Source organism: Oncorhynchus clarkii, chromosome 2 (genome assembly GCF_045791955.1).
Source record: "Oncorhynchus clarkii lewisi isolate Uvic-CL-2024 chromosome 2, UVic_Ocla_1.0, whole genome shotgun sequence".
NCBI lineage: Eukaryota > Metazoa > Chordata > Actinopteri > Salmoniformes > Salmonidae > Oncorhynchus > Oncorhynchus clarkii.
In genome coordinates this window covers 67609575-67633146 of record NC_092148.1, presented here as the reverse complement: position 1 = coordinate 67633146, position 23572 = coordinate 67609575, and the positions used below count along the sequence as shown (strand labels likewise).

Genomic DNA, 23572 nt, shown 5'->3' with positions numbered 1-23572 from the left:
TAGTTATACTTGAGAAAAACCAAGCTCATTTTGCAGCTACGGAGATGGCCTCAGGTTAGGGAGTTCAACCAAGAAGTGTGTGAATCAACGAGAGAGAACAAACTCACTCTATGTCTGTCAAACTAGAGAAACACACCAACTCTCCTCTCTATACCCCCAGAACTCCTGCTGTGTGTTTAGAATAGTAAGGTATTCATACTATACTGCTGTTTAAAGAGTTGACAACCCTTCAATCAAGAGATAATGTTAAAAAAAAGAAAAAAAGCTAAATTAAAATGTTGGTTGATTAATATTAATTGACAAATCACCTTGACCTTGAATTCCAGGACAGAAGGAAATTCAGGATATTAGTTTTTTAGTAGTATGAGTAGCTACATACAGATATAATTTTCTGACTGCAGTGGAGATTATATGATTTAGAAAAAGTCAGTTATCTGCATCAGAGTGGTATACTGACAGAGTAGTATACTGAACGAGTGGTATACTGACAGAGTGGTATACTGACAGAGTAGTATACTGACAGAGTAGTATACTGACAGAGTAGTATACTGACAGAGTAGTATACTGACAGAGTGGTATACTGACAGAGTAGTATACTGACAGAGTGGTATACTGACAGAGTAGTATACTGACAGAGTAGTATACTGACAGAGTAGTATACTGACAGATCTGGTGTCGACGTATTCAACTTCTCCAAACCCTATGTGAATGAAGACAATATTTAAAGGTGTGTGTGTGTATGTGTGTGTGTGTGTGTGTGTGTGTGTGTGTGTGTGTGTGTGTGTGTGTGTGTATTACCTGGAACACCGAGAGCTCCTCCAGAATCACCTCCTCAGTAGACCAGTTCTCCTGAGTAATGCTCACCACCTTTAGAACTGACCCAGCATCTGGACAACACACAAATGTTTATATTTTCACATGCTTATGAAATACACACACATAATACTTCTCTTTCACTAGCTTTCTAGTGAGAGAGATCTACTGAAATGGGACTGCTTGGCTCCAAACAGACTATGATGTTGTAGCGCTATCTGCTGGTCAGTCTGAGCATGACAGCAAAGACAGGGGATTTATTTTTTTAAATTTACATTTGTTTTTTATTTAAACAATACAAAACATAAAACATACAAACAACAGCATACAGACACACACAAACATCAATGACATCACACCTGCCCAGATGATTTTCAATTTTTAAGAATATGTTTTTTCAAGATGATTTACGCGAAAAGTATAGTCCAACCCATCGGGTACCTCACTGCATCCTCATATGCCATGTCTTGAAATTATTATTGAAATCATTATGAACAATGATTATTGCGTCATTGTTAGTTTTAGATTTAAGACATGACTCTGCCTTTGTGCTGTAGAATTTGTGAATTTTGTCTCTTGTATAATAAATTCTACACATGAGATTATACTGGATTAAGTGTACATTTTGGTTAACTGTAATGTTGTTAGTTACAGTGCCTTAAGGAAGTATTCACACCCCTTGACTTTTCACAAATTTTGTTGTTTTCGAAGGTGAGATTAAAATGGATTTAAATGTCCTTTTTTGTCAACGATCTACAGAAAATACTCTTTACTGTCATTTAGGTTAGTATTGTGGAGTAACTACAATGTTGTTGATCCATCCTCAAGGTTCTCCTATTACAGCCACTAAACTCTGTAACTGTTTTAAAGTCACCATTGAAAACCCTGAGTTTCCTGCATCTTTGGCAACTGAGTTAGGAAGGACGCCTGTATCTTTGTAGTGACTGGGTGTATTGATACACCATCCAAAGTGTAATTAATAACTTCACCATGTTCCAAGGAACATTCAATGTCTTTTTTATTTTTTACCCATCTATCAATAGGTGAGCTTTTTTGAAAGGTATTGGAAAACCTCCCTGGTCTTTGTGGTTGAGTTTGTGTTTGAAATGCACTGCTTGAATGAGGGACCTTACAGTATGTGTAGGGTACAGAGATGAGGTAGTCATTAAAAAATCATGTTAAAAACTATTATTTCATGCAACTTATTTGTGACTTGTTAAGCAAATGTTTGCTCCTGAATTTATTTAGGCTTGTCATAACAGTGAGTTGAATACTCATTCACTCAAGACATTTCAGATTTACATTTTTAATTCATATTTTTTTTTTTCTAAAAACATAATTCCACTTTGAAGTTACAGTATGCTGTATTGTGTGTAGACCAGTGACACAACATCTCAATTTAAATCCACTTTGAATTCAGGCTGTAATATAACAAAATGTGGAATAAGTCAAGGAGTGTGAATACCTTCTGAAGGCCCTGTATGTTTCAACTTTCCCTCCAACTTGTGCCAATATCAGTTCATTTAAAGTCCGGTTTCCAATTTTAGTCTGATTTAAAAAAAAAATTATTCTAAGAGATTGGCAGTTGGATAGGCTTTCCGTAAGGTTTTGTATATCTTACCTATCAGATGAATGGCCTTTTCTGACTCAAATATGATAGGGGACATGGGATTTCATATGGAGCTCACACACAGAGTATCAACAGTACTGCAGGATGGAATTAAAACAACATCTAACATTCAAACAGTCTTAACATTTTCAGGTTAAAGAGGAAGGCTGAGAATAGAATGTTAGGGTTACTGAAAATTGTGTGTGTTTGTGTCCATCTCTCACCTGTCCCCAGAAACATGACTTCATATTGTCCGTCCTCAGCCATGACGCGGTCCACCACTATCTGTGTCAGTGTGTAGTCGACACGTACACGCGTGAACACGGGTCGGCTGGTCAGGGGGTAGACGGAGCGGAACATGAGGGGGTGGAAGCGGATGAAACTGACCACCTCATCTGAGAAGTCTTTAGTGGTCCTTATCCTGGGATCATACGTCTTACTGGGACACTGGGGAAAGGAGATAGACAATCATGTTCAGACAGTATGAAAGCCAACCTCGAAGCAGATAGTCATCTAGATAAGTACCTTAAGGACTAATTTAGGAATCCCTGTCATTAAAGACTCACTTCAGCTGTTTTTGAACTTGTCTCCATCTGGTGGTGAACTGAAGTACTCCACAGATTCAGGTACATACCGCTACTTCTGGAGTTCACAACCCTTCTACCCCGTCTGTTCCTCCTATTATACAGTTATAAACCATCCCTCGATGGCGCAATGCATATCCACTCACACACATATACACACACATGCACGCATATACACAAATGTACCGACACATAAAGTGCATTCGGAAAGTATTCAGACCTCTTGACGTTTTCCATATTTTGTTACAGCCTTAATCTATAATGGATTAAATAGTTTTCCCCCCTCATCAGTCTACACACAATACCACAAAATGACAAAGCAAATGTATAAAAAATAAAGAAATGAAAAAAATCACATTTACATAAGTATTCAACCCCTTAACTCGGTACTTTGTTGAAGCACATTTGATAGTGATTAATTGCATACTTAAGTTTTCTTGGCTATGACGCTACAAGCTTGGAAAACCTGTATTTGGGGAGTTTCTCCCATTCTTCTCTGCAGATCCTCTCAAGCTCTATCAAATTGGATGGGGAGCATCGCTGTACTGCTATTTTCAGGTTTCTCTAGAGATGTTGGTGGAGTGCTGCACAGATGGTTGTCCTTCTGGAATGTTCTCCCATCTCCACAGAGAAACTGGAGTTCTGTCAGAGTGACCATCAGGTTCTTGGTCACCACCCTGACCAAGGCCCTTCTTCTCTGATTGCTCAATTTGCCCTGGGCAGCCAGCTCTAGGAAGAGTCTTGATGGTTCCACGCCACTGTGTTCTTGGGGACCTTAAATGCTGCAGAAATGTTTTGTTGACTTTCCCCAGATCTATGCCTCGACACAATCCTGTCTCGGAGCTCTACGGACAATTCCTTTTGGTTTTTGCTCTGACATGCACTGTCAAATGTGGGACCTTATATAGACAGGTGTGTGCTTTTCCAAATCATGTTCAATCAATTGAATTTACCACAGGTGGACTTCAATCAAGTTGTAGAAACATCTCAAGGATGACCAATGGAAATAGGATGCACCTGAGCTAAATTTCGAGTCTCATAGCAAAGGGTGTGAATACTTATGTAGATAAGGTATTTCTGTTTTTTACTTGTAAAAAAAACAACAGTTTTCACCTTGTCATATTGGGGTATTGTGTGTAGACTGATAAGGATTTTCGTTTAGTTAAAACCTGTTGCGACTCTAGGGGCAGTATTTTCATTTTTGGAAAAAAAACGATATTTTGTCAGAACAAGATGCTAGAATATGCATATAATTGACAGCTTTGGATAGAAAACACTCTAACGTTTCCAAAACTGTAAAGATATTGTCTGTGAGTATAACAGAACTGATGTTGCAGGCAAAAGCCTGAGAAAAATCCAATCCGGAAGTGCCCCAGGTTTTGAAAGCGCTGCGTTCCAATGAGTCCCTATTGAGCAGTGAATGTGCCATCAACGAGCTTATGCTTTCTACGTATTCCCCAAGGTGTCTACAGCATTGTGACGTAGTTTTACGCATTTATGTTGAAGAATAGCCGTAGGCGGCCACATTGCGTAAGTGGTCACATGGTGGCTCCGGGAGAGATTCTCGCGTAAAATACAGAGGTAGCCATTACTCCAATCGGTCCTACTGAAAAACGAATTGTCCCGACGGATATATTATCGAATAGATATTAGAAAAACACTTTGAGGATTGATTATAAACAACGTTTGCCATGTTTCTGTCGATATTATGCAGCTAATTTGGAATATTTTTCGCCGTTTCCGTGACTGCAATTTACGGGCGATTTCTCAGCCAAACGTGAAGAACAAACGGAGCTATTTCCCCTACAAAAATTATCTTTTGGGAAAAAATGAACTTTGGCTATCTACCTGCTAGTCTTTTGAGTGAAAACATCCGAAGTTCATCAAAGGTAAACGATTTCATTTGATTGCTTTTCTGATTTGTGACAAGGTTGCCTGCTGCTAGCAAGGCATAATGCTATGCTAGGCTATCGATAAACTTACACAAATGCTTGTTTAGCTTTGGCTGTAAAGCATATTTTGTAAATCTGAGATGACAGGGTGATTAACAAAAGGTTAAGCTGTATCTCAATATACAGTGCCTTGCGAAAGTATTCGGCCCCCTTGAACTTTGCGACCTTTTGCCACATTTCAGGCTTCAAACATAAAGATATAAAACTGTATTTTTTTGTGAAGAATCAACAACAAGTGGGACACAATCATGAAGTGGAACGACATTTATTGGATATTTCAAACTTTTTTAACAAATCAAAAACTGAAAAATTGGGCGTGCAAAATTATTCAGCCCCCTTAAGTTAATACTTTGTAGCGCCACCTTTTGCTGCGATTACAGCTGTAAGTCGCTTGGGGTATGTCTCTATCAGTTTTGCACATCGAGAGACTGACATTTTTTCCCATTCCTCCTTGCAAAACAGCTCGAGCTCAGTGAAGTTGGATGGAGAGCATTTGTGAAAGCAGTTTTCAGTTCTTTCCACAGATTCTCGATTGGATTCAGGTCTGGACTTTGACTTGGCCATTCTAACACCTGGATATGTTTATTTTTGAACCATTCCATTGTAGATTTTGCTTTATGTTTTGGATCATTGTCTTGTTGGAAGACAAATCTCCGTCCCAGTCTCAGGTCTTTTGCAGACTCCATCAGGTTTTCTTCCAGAATGGTCCTGTATTTGGCTCCATCCATCTTCCCATCAATTTTAACCATCTTCCCTGTCCCTGCTGAAGAAAAGCAGGCCCAAACCATGATGCTGCCACCACCATGTTTGACAGTGGGGATGGTGTGTTCAGCTGTGTTGCTTTTACGCCAAACATAACTTTTTGCATTGTTGCCAAAAAGTTCAATTTTGGTTTCATCTGACCAGAGCACCTTCTTCCACATGTTTGGTGTGTCTCCCAGGTGGCTTGTGGCAAACTTTAAACAACACTTTTTATGGATATCTTTAAGAAATGGCTTTCTTCTTGCCACTCTTCCATAAAGGCCAGATTTGTGCAATATACGACTGATTGTTGTCCTATGGACAGAGTCTCCCACCTCAGCTGTAGATCTCTGCAGTTCATCCAGAGTGATCATGGGCCTCTTGGCTGCATCTCTGATCAGTCTTCTCCTTGTATGAGCTGAAAGTTTAAAGGGACGGCCAGGTCTTGGTAGATTTGCAGTGGTCTGATACTCCTTCCATTTCAATATTATCGCTTGCACAGTGCTCCTTGGGATGTTTAAAGCTTGGGAAATCTTTTTGTATCCAAATCCGGCTTTAAACTTCTTCACAACAGTATCTCGGACCTGCCTGGTGTGTTCCTTGTTCTTCATGATGCTCTCTGCGCTTTTAACAGACCTCTGAGACTATCACAGTGCAGGTGCATTTATACGGAGACTTGATTACACACAGGTGGATTGTATTTATCATCATTAGTCATTTAGGTCAACATTGGATCATTCAGAGATCCTCATTGAACTTCTGGAGAGAGTTTGCTGCACTAAAAGTAAAGGGGCTGAATAATTTTGCACGCCCAATTTTTCAGTTTTTGATTTGTTAAAAAAGTTTGAAATATCCAATAAATGTCGTTCCACTTCATGATTGTGTCCCACTTGTTGTTGATTCTTCACAAAGAAATACAGTTTTATATCTTTATGTTTGAAGCCTGAAATGTGGCAAAAGGTCGCAAAGTTCAAGGGGGCCGAATACTTTCGCAAGGCACTGTATTTCATTTGTGATTTTCAAGCATAGGAATATTTTCTAGGGATATTTATGTCTGTTGCGTTATGCTAATTAGTGTCAGGTGATGATTACGCTCCCGGATCCGGGATGGGGAGTCACAAGAAGTTTTAATCCATTTTAGAATAAGGCTGTAACATAACAAAATGTGGAAAATGTCAAGGGGTCTGAATACTTTCCAAATGTACTGTACACACACACCAGTCACAGTCCCTCATGTTAATCAGTTCCACAAACACTGCAGGAAAGGAAACACACGACGGTGATCACCGTGACGACTTAGAGACATCAACAAAGCTGCCGCCCAGACTGCAGTTTATTATTGTTCACCAGCACTGAGACTAGGTCATATATCACACACACGCACGCACGCACGCGCACACACACACACACACACACACACACACACACACACTTTCACAGAGATGCATTGAGTACAGGCACACATAGTAGATGGGTGTTTATTATTGTTCATCAGGACTGTGTCATGTACCAGGATTGGGTGATATACTGTAAGTCATTTAAGTGGAGGAGAGGGGGTCTTTCTAAATTATCCTGTACAGAAATAGTATGCAGTCATCTTGTTTCCCTACTTACGCCGAGGAGGGAAATGGAGCGGGGTAGGGCTAGGAGAGATGTGTGTGTGTGTGTGTGCGTGTGCGTGTGTGTGTGTGTGTGCGTGTGTGTGTTACCGTACCGTTCCAGGGCGAGGGTAAGGTATTCTCCCCTCGTATTCTACCCAGCGATGGTCAGGTCCTTCCTTGTGAGCGTAGGGTCCGTTGAACACAACTCGTATGTCAGCCATGCTGTACACACACACCGCCGAGCCACGGAACACAGAGCTGGGGGAGAAACACAGTCTAATAGGTATAGTGGGAAGAATAACTTGAGAAGTACCGTAGAGAGATGTCTCGTTATATAACAGGTTGTTTGGATCCTGGATGCTGCTGATTGGTTAATAGGAGGGTTATTCACCACAATCCCCATGTAATGCCTTTTAACAGTTCCATTTAAACTGTGTGTATCCATGGTCCCACACAGCCCAGCCAGGCAATCAATAAACTTTATCTCCCCTGAAAAAGAGCATCTAGACAAATCTCCCCATGCTACTAGCCTAGCTGTCTGCCTCTCTGACCTGTGGAACAATGTAGCAGTTATTTTTTTGTGATCTCCACTCTGCCATGCTTATGAACATGACAAGACTGACAGCTTCTCTGAGCCTGGAAAATTAATTTATCAGGATCATTATAACGGGCATATCAAAAGAAATGGCAATAGAAACAAAGGTAAAACAAACGAAAATGCACAGAAAAAAATGTTGTCGTTTCAGCTGCTTAATACGACTGTGTGTTAGCCTTAGTTGGCTAGCTAGCAAGGAGAAGTAGCTAGCCTGCATAGCTACATGGCAATTATTTATTTAGCATAGCAACCATTGCAAATAAAATGGATATAATGAACAACCAGCCCATTTGGCTAGAATCTCAGAACTAACGACTGTCTTTTGCCCGGACTGTTTTGTACTCATTAAAATAACGTTTTACGTGTTGGCAATCGTTTTATAAAAGTAATAAGGCCCTCGAACCTGGATTGTGATTAACACCCTCTTAAGTGCTGTTTTCCTGGCCGTTGGCTACGACTCCGGCCTAAGAACAGCCCTCGTCAAGAGGTATTTACACGATAATCCTTGATTTCTCATGCCTTGTGTGGTTTGGTGTACTAAGTGTTTTACCTGGAGGTGGTGAAGACTCCATACACAACAGGGTTCTTCTCATCTCTGGTGGGGAGCAGGAATATGTCCTCTACAACACACACACATAAAAGGTAAGAATGTGGCATTTAGTGTGTCTGCAAACATGGAAGCATGTGTGTGTGTGTGGGACTTACGGAGCTCGTCAAAGTGCGTGTCCACTCCGTCAGGTCCAGGGATGGAACACACCAGTCTGGCTTTGAGGAACGTTGTCCACTTATTGGTCAGACTCCTCAACCCTCCCACGTCATTCTGAAACACAACCACAACACAACCATAACACAACCATTACACAACCATAGTCTAACACACAAATACATCTGAAATCCGTTTTGCAGGTGTAAAACCATGAAACAACCACAGTCTAGTCCACAGATCCGACATATCAAGAACAACACAACCATAACACAACCATTACACAACCATAGTCTAACACACAAATACATCTGAAATCCGTTTTGCAGGTGTAAAACCATGAAACAACCACAGTCTAGTCCACAGATCTGACATATCAAGAACAACACAACTGCAAACTATTTGACAGACCTTGAACGCGTAAACTCCTGTTTGAGACCAGTTTAAATAAACCAAGATAAAGACCAAACTCTGATTATTTGACTGGCAGAGGACTGAGGTCTGCTCATTACAGTAGTGATGATGGTGGTCGGAATGAACTGACAAAGGAGGGCGAGACGACTGAAGAGGAAAATTGCTGACAAGGAGGAGAGAATATGTTAGAAGGATTTAGTAGGACAAGAATAGCAGAATGAAGGAAGAATTGAAGCCAGAGAAAGGGAGAGAAAATCTAAAGAAGTAGAAATATGAGGGAAGAAGACTTAAACTAGCAAGCTCATTAATTATGCATGTTTTCCAATTAGCATATGTATACCCCTGGCTGAGTGCTCTACTCAATAAAGCAATTCCCTTCTCAGGGTTAGGGGTAGGGTAGGAGTACTCAAATATACATATAAAGTACAGGGCCCCTTTATCCAGCACAAGGGCCCTAAACGAACCTCCCTACTGAACTTGGCCCACAGATGAACCTATCACTATAGACATGCAATTATAGAAAAGGCAGGGGTAATGGCTTTAGCGTTTTCTAAATGGGATTATCTTCAAAGATGACTGAAGATCTGTTATTCCATTTATCCAGAGAGGAACCCCTTTATGGTCGGCTATAGACACAGGACAAGGAATCCCTCTCCTGCCTCATCGGCTTTACAGCTTACTCCCAAGTCGTAAACTGGGAATGTTGCAATAGAGCTTGGAATTTTTATAGTGGGAAGACTCCAGGGACAGTCTCCCTACTACCAGAAAATACCCTCCCTACTACCAGAAAGTACTTAAGTAAAGATACTTTAAAGTACTACTTAAGTCGTTTTGTGGGTATCTGTACGTTACTTTAATATTTATATTTTTGACAACTTTTAATTTTACTTCACTACATTCCTAAAGAAAGTAATGTACTTTTTGCTCCATACATTTTACCTGACACCCAAAAGTAATCATTGCAATTTTAATGCTTAGCAGGACAGAAAATGGTTAAATTCGCACACTTATCAAGACAACATCCCTGGTCATCCCTACTGCCTCTGATCTGGCAGACTCACTAAACACAAATAATGAATTTGTAAATAATGTCTTAGTGTTGGAGTGTGCTATCCATAAATTAAAAAAACAAGACAATTTAAGGAATTTAAAGAACTGTGAACATGGAAGGAGTTAAAGCTGGGGGTTTGGGCTACAGGAAGGGGTTAAGAACTAGAGGTAGAGCATAAAGAAAAAGTAGGGGTGGAGCAGGACCCAAATGGTACTGGACCAACTAGCCTACTGTCCTACTTAGACTGCCCTGTCAGTAAGACCAGCAAGTGGTCCATTCCTCTGTTGGCAGACTAAACAAGAGGAATGTACTAGGAGGTATTGTCCCAGGGGGATTTAAGTATATCTGTGGAGAGGCCAGCTCTGTAGTAGAGGAAATAGATTTATCAATGTACACTCGTCCTGTTAGATGTCTGTCCTCTTCCTCGTCTCTTCCCTGACCTCTTCTCAAAACATCCCTCACTCACCTTCCTTCACCATTCTACACCTCTCCCCCATCTCACCTTGCAGACGCGTGCCACGCGGGACAGGACACTCTTATCGTTGCCGTCACGTGATGACTCGCGGAAGAAGAAGTAGATCTTGTCATCGTCTGGGTTGTAGGTGTCTGACACAGGATGGGCTGATACAAACCTGGCCTCTAGAGAGAGAGAGAGGGAGGTGTTATAAGTGCAACATTGTTCATACTTACAGCTTGACCCTGTGGACACAGCAGAATGTCTTATTTTATTATTATTTTGTCTCCGCTGAGTACCTCTGAGTTATGAATAATAAAATAACTCCAGACAGAGCCTTGGAACAGAGGAAAGGAATGAAACAGAGTGAGAAAGAATGTATGTGACTGTGCACTGAGGAATTTAACCAAAGCCTCTGGGAGGATTCCTTAGAATAGGCTAATTTAGACCTGCGCAAATACACACACACTCACAACATATTACACAGAGTTGCTGTTACTGTACGCTAGGTAAGATGTTCCAGAACCCCTGACACACACACACACACACACACACACACACACACACACACACACACACACACACACACACACACACACACGCACACTGAGTGACAGCATCACTCCAGAGATCTCACACACACCCCGCTTCTGGCTGTGAAATGTGGATGGTGTGTGAGAGGAGTAAACTGGTGGTAACTTGATGATCCATGACAGACATAGAGGAGAGAGCATCATAGAATAGTGCTTGTACTGTCTGTGTAGGCTAGGGCCCCTTGTACGTCCTGTGTAGACTAGGGCCCCTTGTACTTCCTGTGTAGACTAGGGCCCTGTGAACTGTCTGTGTAAACTAGGGCCCTGTGTACTGTCTGTGTAGACTAGGGCCCCGTGTACTGTCTGTGTAGACTAGGGCCCTGTGAACTGTCTGTGTAGACTAGGGCCCTGTGAACTGTCTGTGTAGACTAGGGCCCTGTGAACTGTCTGTGTAGACTAGGGCCCTGTGTACTGTCTGTGTAGACTAGGGCCCTGTGAACTGTCTGTGTAGACTATGGCCCTGTGAACTGTCTGTGTAGACTAGGGCCCTGTGAACTGTCTGTGTAGACTAGGGCCCTGTGAACTGTCTGTGTAGACTAGGGCCCTGTGTACTGTCTGTGTAGACTAGGGCCTGGTGAACTGTGTGACACACTGTCAATTCCCCAGTAAGTGTGTGTGCTGTAGCTCTACAGTAAGTGTGGTGTCTTGTAAAAGTCAAACATGAATAACTGTATTGTTTCTTTTGTGGAAGGATTGACAATAACCTCCATCTATCGCACCCTGAGAACACAAAGCAGCTCTGTGTATCAATGTAAAGACTGGGAAGTGAAACACTTAATGACAAAACTAGGTTATGAATGAACTCACCTGCTTCAAACAATCTTTGTTGACTGAGAGGAAGGATGTAGTCAAAAGAACCAGGCCAACAGTTAGTGAGAAATAATGTCATGTCATAATGAATGGCTCTACACGCTAATAACTCATAGCTCTACAATACGTGTGTATGTTTGTGTGTGTCGTTTGTCTGTGTGTGTGTCTGTATGTGTCTGTGTATGCGTGTGTGTGTGTGTGTGTGTCTGTGTGTGTGTGTGTAGTGTGTGTGTGTACCGTTGATCCAGTAGTCCTCTGAGATGTCAGTACGTATGTAGTGCTGGTCCGGGGGTGGGCCCAAGGAGCGGGTGAACGTTGTGTCTTTACCAAGGAAGTCTGATGCCGTGCCAGCATACATGAACTGGTCTGCAACCAATCAGAGACAAAAAGGGTTAGACCGTGACCAATGAGAATGAGCGTCAAGTACAACTGTAAATGTGAACCAATTACAGTAACAAACCCAATTCTGATAAAAACAAGACAACAAACCTGAACAAACACAATCAGACAATCTGTCTTTAAGCTGTGCCTCATACTTTCAGTAATATGACATTCTTTGGCATGAGATGATGTCTCTGTAATCAGTTTTCTGTAAGAAGATAGGCAGAGCAAACATGTCTCCATGAATCTAGCTTTGACAACAATGTTTCAGATAATTTAGGAGTTGGCTTAGATGACGATGTCTTGCTGAATTCACTCTGTCTTACTTCATCAAAACAACATGCACACAAGCATGAATATGTACACACACACACACACACACACACACACACACACACACACACACACACACACACACACACACACACACACACACACACACACACACACACACACACACACACACACACACACACACACCTTTGGGATAGCAGAGAGAGTCATGAGGGAGACAGGGGGTCACAGAAACACACACTCTGAGTCTGAGTGTTTATAGTTTCATGCCAAGTACGTTTGTTTATTACATTAAGAGATAATTATCCCTGCAAGAGACACTGATCTGGACAAGAGTGCTTTGCTTTTTTTCTTAGATATTCAAAACAGAGAGTAGGGCCCTAGAGTGTGAGAGTACATGAGTGGTGTACAGGGGCTTTGATCACCAGGAGAGGTGAGAGTGGAAATGTAGGGCTGCATGTGGTTGTAGTAGGATGGTGTGAGGGTGGGGGTGATCAACTGTCAGATGGTAGGGGTGTGGTCTGACCTGTGAGGACAGACGTGAAAGGTTGCCAGGGGTCGTAAGGGCATTTCAACCTCCCGGACTCCACTGTACCAGACAACAACTTGAACACACCCTCCTGGAAAGAGAGACAGATAGAGACTGTGTAAGCAGTAAGGAATGCAGTTTGTGTCTATGTGTCTATGTGTCTGTCTGTCTGTCTGTCTGTCTGTCTGTCTGTCTGTCTGTCTGGTCTGTCTGTCTGTCTGTCTGTCTGTCTGGTATTTTCTGATTGTGTGTGTGTGTGTGTGTGTGTGTGTGTGTGTGTGTGTGTGTGTGTGTGTGTGTGTGTGTGTGTGTGTGTGGGAGTCTATGTGTGTGTACGTGTATGAATGTGTACGCCCATGCATGTATAATTCTCCCTGACCCTTACCACTCTGCGTCCTGAGATCTCAATGAAGGCACATATCGGGTGGAAGGCTCCTGTCCCACAGGCATACACATGGGTATGGTTAAAGTTATGGAGCACACGCACAAAGTTGGCACACTCCAACTGAGAGAGAGAAGCACAGGAGAAGAACCAATAAGACACAGACAGAAACAAACTATATTTTAATTAGTGCTCTGAATAGAGATTTTACTGTCAGGCCAGACATTTTCCAGGTTGTTCTCACTTGAGCGTTCTTGCCTGCCAGTTTACACATCTCCACTGTGTCTCTGGAGGATGGCCAGCTGATCTGGGAACAGATAGACAGGGAGGTTTACGTAAGAGACAACACACTTCAAATAATAACCCTGATCCTACAATAGATGCTACCAAAACCATATCACACAACACATAAGAACAAAGCATACTGCACAAAACCCTCAGAGAAGAAAATGTACTTAAATCAGATTTTTTTCCAGAGAATTTACCAATTGTTCTTCCCGAGAAAATGTCAAGAAATTACTGGGATTCCCGGTATTCTGGTTAAAACCAGAAGTGCTATTTAAAAGCATATAAAACCAATGGAAAAATTGGATATGATTATACCACAGTAAATGGAAAAATATACAAATGAATCTAACGGATTCTTGCTATATTCATTGCAATTTAATCAACTCAAAGTTCTCTCAAAGTCACCACACTATTTAATTGATGAAGCCCAGTTTTAACAAAGGTCTATGAAGCGTTGCTGGCCGACTGGTAAAATCTAATGAGGTTATTACAGTAGTGAAAATGACATTCGTATTAGCACAGGTGTTGTGCCAATATATCCTCCAAACACCGGCTTTGAGGGCATTATCACTTTAATACAACCTGTTGCCAACATATTCAAAAAATGATTGACATATTTTGATGAATTTATTCAAACTCTTTCATCCATCCACAAGATATAGCCCTGACACAAATCTAGCTTTGCTACCCAAGCTGGCTGGTCGCTCGTTCTATTGGTTCAGTTGCTAGAGACGCGACCCCGTCGTTCAGTCTTTTTGTTCTGTATCTATGGACATGACCCCGTCGTTCAGTCTTTTTGTTCTGTATCTATGGATGTGACCTGTCGTTCAGTCTTTTTGTTCTGTATCTATGGACGTGACCCTGTCGTTCAGTCTTTTTGTTCTGTATCTATGGACATGACCCTGTCGTTCAGTCTTTTTGTTCTGTATCTATGGACGTGACCCTGTCGTTCAGTCTTTTTGTTCTGTATCTATGGACGTGACCCGTCATTCAGTCTTTTTGTTCTGTATCTATGGACGTGACCCTGTCGTTCAGTCTTTTTGTTCTGTATCTATGGACGTGACCCTGTCGTTCAGTCTTTTTGTTCTGTATCTATGGACGTGACCCTGTCGTTCAGTCTTTTTGTTCTGTATCTATGGACGTGACCCTGTCGTTCAGTCTTTTTGTTCTGTATCTATGGACGTGACCCAGTCGTTCAGTCTTTTTGTTCCTTTTTGTATCTATGGACGTGACCCTGTCGTTCAGTCTTTTTGTTCTGTATCTATGGACGTGACCCTGTCGTTCAGTCTTTTTGTTCTGTATCTATGGACGTGACCCTGTCTTTCAGTCTTTTTGTTCTGTATCTATGGACGTGACCCTGTCGTTCAGTCTTTTTGTTCTGTATCTATGGATGTGACCCAGTCGTTCAGTCTTTTTGTTCCGTATCTATGGACGTGACCCTGTCGTTCGTTTTAAATGTTCCATTGCCATACTGGCTAGCAAGGTTTGTATCGCTTGCTTGCTAGCTAGCCAATCACGGCTAATTTACAGTCACGTCAAACAGTGCAGACAGAATAACAACAGCTGTTGATTTGTATTTATTTGGATACATCCAAAACACTGAGCTAATGGTGCGCGATTTCGCCTGGCATATAAAATGTGCTCTCTCGTCAGGACAGTGCTGTTCAGAGGAGCTGAACAACAACACAGCTAACACATGTACTTCAAACAAGCTGGAAAGACTGCAAACTATCTGCACTTCATTTCCTTTAACCTTTCTTTAAATGTACATGTCTTTGTATATACCCATAAAAATGATTCCGGCTGGTTCATGATTTAGTCTGGCTGAGAAACGCTGCCTGCCTGTCTGTCTTGTCCCGACTCCTACACGTTCATTACTATAGGACAGGTAAAGATCGACTTTGAATATTGAAACAATGCCGCAAATTTCGGAGAATTATACAAATCTTTGCTTTTGAAAACTAATCCTTAGTCTAAAATAAATTTGAGATAATGTCTAGATGCTTGTTATAGTGGAGATTAAGTGTATCATTTGCCTGGCTTTGCTGATGAGACAGTGGATTGCACAGTAAGATGGAACAGATAGGCATTTAATGTCATAGATTTAGCTGGTGGTCATTTGTGGAATAGGCACTACTGGAATGCGCTTTTAACCAATCAGCACTCAGGATTAGACCTAACCATTTTATAATTCCCTATAATACATTGTATATCACCACAGTACATTTACATGGCTTCAATTCATTATTATATGTTATATGTTTGAGCTGCTTAAAATATTATTGACATTGTTGAATTCGATTTTCATAATAGCAAGCTAGGACTGGTGGTTTGATTAGCTAAACTAGCAAGTCTGTTTGTTTGGTTACCAAGGAAACTACTGTAACTATCTAGTAAAGTTGCTCGCTACTTCAGTGGATGTATTCTAGTGTATTCTAGTATTCTTGTGTCAAATGAACACATTTCTACTAGCAAATGAACACATTTCTACTAGCAAATGAACACATTTCTACTAGCAAATGAACACATTTCTACTAGCAAATGAACACATTTCTAGTGTCAAATGAACACATTTCTAGTGGCAAATGAACACATTTCTAGTGGCAAATGAACACATTTCTACTAGCAAATGAACACATTTCTACTAGCAAATGAACACATTTCTACTAGCAAATGAACACATTTCTAGTTGGCAAATGAACACATTTCTAGTTGGCAAATGAACACATTTCTAGTGTCAAATTAACACATTTCTAGTGTCAAATGAACACATTTCTACTAGCAAATTAACACATTTCTACTAGCAAATGAACACATTTCTAGTGTCAAATGAACACATTTCTACTAGCAAATGAACACATTTCTACTAGCAAATGAACACATTTCTACTAGCAAATGAACACATTTCTAGTGTCAAATGAACACATTTCTAGTGTCAAATGAACACATTTCTACTAGCAAATGAACACATTTCTAGTGTCAAATTAACACATTTCTACTAGCAAATGAACACATTTCTACTAGCAAATGAACACATTTCTAGTGTCAAATGAACACATTTCTACTAGCAAATGAACACATTTCTACTAGCAAATGAACACATTTCTAGTGTCAAATGAACACATTTCTAGTGGAAAATGAACACATTTCTAGTTGGCAAATGAACACATTTCTACTAGCAAATGAACACATTTCTAGTGTCAAATGAACACATTTCTAGTGTCAAATGAACACATTTCTAGTGTCAAATGAACACATTTCTACTAGCAAATGAACACATTTCTACTAGCAAATGAACACATTTCTACTAGCAAATGAACACATTTCTAGTGTCAAATGAACACATTTCTAGTGTCAAATGAACACATTTCTAGTGGAAAATGTGTTAAATTATAGCCATGGAATAAAAGGGATAATCAACTCGGTGCTCTATGCGTTCTCTGGAAAATAATCCAAAAATGCAAATAATCAACTCTGTGCAACTCTGAAGGTCCGCTAGTGTGTCATGGAACACACCTTCCACGTCCTTCATTATTTTCCATAGAACACATAACCCCTTGTTACATAAGCAACTTATTGTGCAGCCAGGGCACCAGTGATACAAGTCAGTATTCAATGTGCATCCATGTCTGAGCACATTGGGAAATTAGTGGAAACCGGCCACAAGGAGCAACAGTGAGCGCTGTTATGTATGTTTCCATTTTTCTAGCGCATTGTGGGCGTTGTGGGCAGTGATGGCGGATGGGCATAAGCATCTGCGTTGGTACCAAAGGTTGCATGTACGAATCCTGCAATATAAAGTTGTTTTTGAGATTTTTGCTTTAAGCCTATCTAGGCCTGTCCACGACGACCCGAGAGTCGTCTGTTGTTTTGATTGGTCAACATTTTGAAATGTGTATTTTTCCATATATAGACACATTCTATGTGTTTTAATCAAATCAACTACATCCCCAAGATTTTCTGATACTCTAAGTGCACTGTTTAATTAAATAATTAATACACACAAATGACTAGAGCGAATACGACCACAATTGATTTGATTGTACTCAGACTTGCTGCGCTGTGTTAAAAAACAAATGACAACGAGTGACTGTTTTTTTGTAAAGCCTTTATTACAGCAAAGACTAAAAACAGTCGCATTCAGTCATGAATGCAATTTCCGAAATGGAATTGTTTATGCTAATTATTCAAGAGTCGCTTTAGTTATAAAAAAATGTAAAAGCTTGATTGCCTTTCAAATCAACTAATGAATGATTGATTGATACAGTAGCCTATATAAGTATTGAAATACAGACCTAAATTAGTTAAGGGATTAAGACTAAACAGGATGTGCTCTTAGGCCTACAGCTCGATGGTGGTTATAAAAGGCTGCCATACTAAGCCTACTAATGATTACGACATTACTTATTATATTGATGATCATATTAATAACAGTAATAATAACAATAAGAAGTAGATCATGAGAAAATGAGGGTTATTATTATTATAAATACAATCTCTGACAATTTGGAACAGTGTAAACAATACTACATAAATTATAAATAATACCAGAGGCTGGTCTAACAAAACAAGAGTAAAGTCTTTATTACAGCAGAGCAAAGATTAAAAACAGCAGAATATCTGAAATTGTTTATTCGACATGTTGTGGTTGCCTATGGTTTAATGCTCAGTAGGCTATTTGACACTCAAACAGATGCAGGTTCAGTCTTATTTCTTTAGATATACACTACCGGTCAAACGTTTTAGAACACCTACTCATTCAAGGCGTTTTCTTTATTTCTACTATTTTTGACATTGTAGAATAATAGCGAAGACATCAAAACTATGAAATAACACATGGAATCTCAAATATATTTTATATTTGAGATTCTTCAAAAAGCCACCCTTTGCCTTGATGACAGCTTTGCACACTCTTGGAATTCTCTCAACCAGATTCATAATGTAGTCACCTGGAATGCATTTCAGTTAACAGGTGTGCCTTCTTAAAATGTAATTTGTGGAATTTCTTTCCTTCTTAATGCGTTTGAGCCAATCAGTTGTGTTTTAACAAGGTTGGGGAAATTACAGAAGATAGCCCTATTTGGTAAAAGACCAAGTCCATATTATGGCAAGAACAGCTCAAATAAGCAAAGAGAAACGACAGTCCATAATTTCTTTAAGACATGAAGGTCAGTCAATACGGAACATTTCAAAACCTCTAAATGTTTCTTCAAGTGCAGTCGCAAAAACCATCAAGCACTATGATGAAACTGGCTCTCATGAGGAATGGAAGACCTAGAGTTACCTCTGCTGCAGAGGATAAGTTCATTAGAGTTACCAGCCTCGGCAATTGCAGCCGAAATAAATGCTTCACAGAGTTCAAGTAACAGACACATCTCAACATCAACTGCTCAGAGGAGACTGTGTGAATCAGGCCTTCATGGTCGAATTCCTGCAAAGAAACCACTACTAAAGAACAAGACTTGCTTCGGCCAAGAAACACGAGCAATGGACATTAGACCGGTGGAAATCTGTCCTTTGGCCTGGAGTCCAAATTGTAGATTTTTGGTTCCAACCGCCGTGTCTTTGTGAGACACGGTGTGGGTGAACGGATGATCTACGCATGTGTATTTCCCACCATAAAGCATGGAGGAGGAGGTGTGATTGTGCTTAGCTGATGACACTGTGAAATATTTAGAATTCAAGGCACACTTAAGCATCATGGCTACCACCCCGTTCTGCAGCGATATGCCATCCCAACTAGTTTGGGCTTTGTGGGACTATCATTTTTTTTTCAACAGGACAATGACCCAAGAAGGAGAGTGATGGAGTGATGGAGTGCTGCATCAGTTGACTTGGGGCCTCCACAATCCCCCGACCTCAACCAAAGTGAGATGGTTTGGGATTAGTCGGACCGCAGAATGAAAAGCAGGAGGAAAAGCAGTCAGCATATGTGGGAACTCCTTCAAGACTGTTGAAAAATCATTCCAGGTGAAGCTGGTTGAGAGAATGCCAAGAGTGTGCAAGCTGTCATCAAGGCAAAGAAAGAATCTCAAATATAATTTATATTTTGAATTGTTTAACACTTTTTTGGTTACTACATGATACCATATGTGTTATTTCATAGTTTTGATGTCTTCACTATTATTCTACAATGTAGAAAATGGTAAAAATAATGAAAAACCCTTGAATGAGTAACATTTGACCAGTAATATATATGGATGATGTAAAAAAAACAGGCACATTTAACAGTTAGGCTATTAATTATAGACCTAATTAAGTTGGCGTTTCCTCTCTCCTCACTTTTCTCAGACAATTAAGGTAAGTGTTGTTTTCTCGTCTCCTAACTCAGCTGCTGCCTCCAGTAAATCGAATGAAAAGGCGCAAATTGAACAGCACACTGATGTTTCAGAACCTTAGACAGCGGCCACTATCCAATGCGGGGGAAACTGCATTTGTTATAAAATAATATTATCAGCACCATTGTTCTTACATAATATAACCATATACAATTTCAGTAGCACGTCTTAGTAATGGACTGAGCCATCCCCACGGCCTCCACAATGGATCAGTCCACTCAGACAGGCGTGAATCAGACAGGTGCCTTGTACACCACTAAATTATTATCATTTTTGGTTGCTTTTTGACTAAAGAAATCTCAGTTGACCAACAGCCTATTAACCGAACAATCGACCAGCCGACTAAATGGAGTCAGCCCTAAGCCTATGTCAAACCTTAACCCTAACCTTAAACATTTGGAGTTAATTTAAACACTTTGAAAGTAGACATTTGGAAGAACACCAAAATGTCATGTTTGATTAACATGGAAACAGTCTAAGACTGTGAGAGCTTGTGACTTTGTCACCAGGAACATCAGATTCTACGCTAAATAAATAGATAAGCATTGACAGAGACTCAGCACCGTTGATCAATTGCCCACAAATCTGACCAGTAAGCCCTGCGCTCGCTTTTGTTTGTGTAACATAATGAAACAATGTTGCAAATGTCTTTTCCTCAAGCACTTTTGTGTACACAGTGTATCAGCCATTTTGTGATCAGAAACAGTTTATATTTGAAGCCTCTGCCAGTGCCACGCGTTAGCTTGGAGATTTGAATGTGAGATGGAGATTGTTTACCGTAACTGCTTCTAGAGGTCGTGTTATAGTAAGCAATAACATTTATAGAAGCCATACAAGTAGCCTAAGGGATGTTTTCAATTGGGGGCTTTTTGTTGAGTCAATATGGTCGGCTGCTGGTGTTGTGGCGACTGGTCTAATTTGGCCTATGAATAAAGCCAGAGTTGATATGTCACATGTGTATTTATGCATCTAGGCTGATTTGCTCCTCTCTTTCTCAGCATATACTCTCACCAGTTGTGATATGTTTGTGGGATTCTTGGGGAGGCAGGCTATGGCCATCTTTTTAACGTTGATTTGATGTAGCCTGTAGGCCTACTTGCTGTTTGCAATGGCATGGTAGGAGAACCCGTTGCATGCAGCACTTTGAATTCATGGCGACTTTGTGTAAAGTCTAAATTCGGTATGGTGCTACAGCACACACACACACACACCTGAGTATTGATGATTGATCATGGAGATAGTAGAGGAGAGGGCGGTAGATAAGTCATATTTAGACATTGCATATCATTTAATTTAATAGTTCTATTTCACGTCATTTCATATAAATAATTTATTATAATTGACTTGTTTCTCGCCATTCGTTAGCTCACGAAAGAGAATGGGTTTGGGGAGGATATCCCGGTAAATCTCAGTGACGGTTCCTGCTATTAAACCCTAGACAGGAATTAGCCTGTCTTAACAGTGATCTTAATGTGTAAAGGGGGATAATGTTCTGTGTCCTTTGTATGTAGGCTACCCGATGGCCACACGTGTTATAACTGGCTTATATTCTTACCATGTTCACCCCAACCCACTACCAAGGAGAGCTATCGCTGGGGTTACACAGACTCCACACACACCCATTCACACGCATACACACCCATACACACCCATATACACCCATACACACGCATACACATGCATATACACCCATACACACCCATACACACGCATACACACCCATACACACACATCAGTGTATTAAGATTCCATACTATTGCCCAGCAGCATGGAATTCATACAACAAGTCTTATGTCTTAGGATTTGACATACTGAGTACACACTACTTTACAGAACAGCATAGTACAGTACAGGTCTGGGCACGTGAGAGGATTTTGGCATGAGCTGGATTTGAGAAACCCATAAACATAAATTCTATAACACATTGGTTTCACAACAGGAGGATTGGGTCAAGCCTGATCTCACAATCTGAAATGTACCTGGAATTGACTTAGAACTTGGCATATCGTGTGATTACTTGTTTTGTTTGGGATTCATTGAAATAAGTACCATTTTCTCAACAGGTACCATTTTGCATCAGGTAAGTAGGATTATGTTGAGTTCCATTGTACCCATGGTAAAATGTCAATGTAGCCATAGTTGTAAATATAATATTTTTACCAGCTGAAATAGGACAGTAAGATAATGTGTTACAGACTCAAGATAATTAGACACGCCTATGAATGTGCACTCCATTTGTCTGTCTGAGTGTGTCTAATTTCTGTCTATTTATCTTATGCATGGATATATCCACACCGCTCTACACACAGAAGACTCTAGTCTAACTATCTAGTCAGCATCAGTATCAATAACCAGAAAGGCAACATTTAGAGAGCAGCACTCTGACTTACATCAACGAGATTAAGATCAAATCAACTAAAATGTCTGGCGCAGGGTTCAACCACAGCTGCATAAACACACACTCACTTCTACAACCTCTGATATATGGGTCTACCAACTGCAGCTGTGTGTGTGTGTGTGTGTGTGTGTGTGTGTGTGTGTGTGTGTGTGTGTGTGTGTGTGTGTGTGTGTGTGTGTGTGTGTGTGTGTGTGTGTGTGTGTGTGTGTGTGTGACTACAATACATCACTGATTAGGCTGTATTCCTCCCAGATCCACTCCATATAGCTGTGTCGGTAGTCAGGTGGAAAATATGCAGCACAAGCACAGTCAGGTTGGCGCTGGAGGAGATGGCCGCCGTTTTACAGTCTCCTAACCAATTGTGCTATTATGTGGGTTTTTTCGCGATATTTGTCAATTATTTTGTACATAATGTTTCTGCAACCGTATCTTACGGCAGAAAAGAGCTTCTAGATATCAGGACAGCGATCACTCACCTCGGATTAGACAAAGAGCTTCTGGATATCAGGACAGCGATCACTCACCTCGGATTAGACAAAGAGATTCTAGATATCAGGACAGCGATCACTCACCTCGGATTAGACAAAGAGCTTCTGGATATCAGGACAGCGATCACTCACCTCGGATTAGACAAAGAGATTCTAGATATCAGGACAGCGATCACTCACCTCGGATTAGACAAAGAGCTTCTAGATATCAGGACAGCGATCACTCACCTCGGATTAGACAAAGAGCTTCTGGATATCAGGACAGCGATCACTCACCTCGGATTAGACAAAGAGATTCTAGATATCAGGACAGCGATCACTCACCTCGGATTAGACAAAGAGCTTCTAGATATCAGGACAGCGATCACTCACCTCGGATTAGACAAAGAGCTTCTGGATATCAGGACAGCGATCACTCACCTCGGATTAGACAAAGAGCTTCTAGATATCAGGACAGCGATCACTCACCTCGAATTAGATGAAGATTTTTTCAACAACATGAACATGAACAACAAGCAGGACTCACATGATATTCTCCAAACACCCCACAGGGC

The 23572-nt window shown here is 40.7% G+C and overlaps 1 protein-coding gene across 1 annotated transcript in view; it reads right to left on the bottom strand.

Annotated features, from left to right (window-relative positions):
• Nucleotides 1-23572, bottom strand: part of LOC139372631 (semaphorin-3D-like) — an 84133-nt gene that overhangs the window by 25429 nt on the left and 35132 nt on the right. The window contains exons 4-13 of the mRNA XM_071112407.1: nt 13751-13813; nt 13510-13629; nt 13122-13215; nt 12158-12286; nt 10566-10702; nt 8601-8715; nt 8446-8515; nt 7414-7558; nt 2647-2869; nt 799-887 (exon numbers count right to left, since the gene is read on the bottom strand). Coding sequence (XP_070968508.1) covers nt 799-887; nt 2647-2869; nt 7414-7558; nt 8446-8515; nt 8601-8715; nt 10566-10702; nt 12158-12286; nt 13122-13215; nt 13510-13629; nt 13751-13813 — 1185 coding nt within the window. The remainder of the gene's footprint in view (nt 1-798; nt 888-2646; nt 2870-7413; nt 7559-8445; nt 8516-8600; nt 8716-10565; nt 10703-12157; nt 12287-13121; nt 13216-13509; nt 13630-13750; nt 13814-23572) is intronic.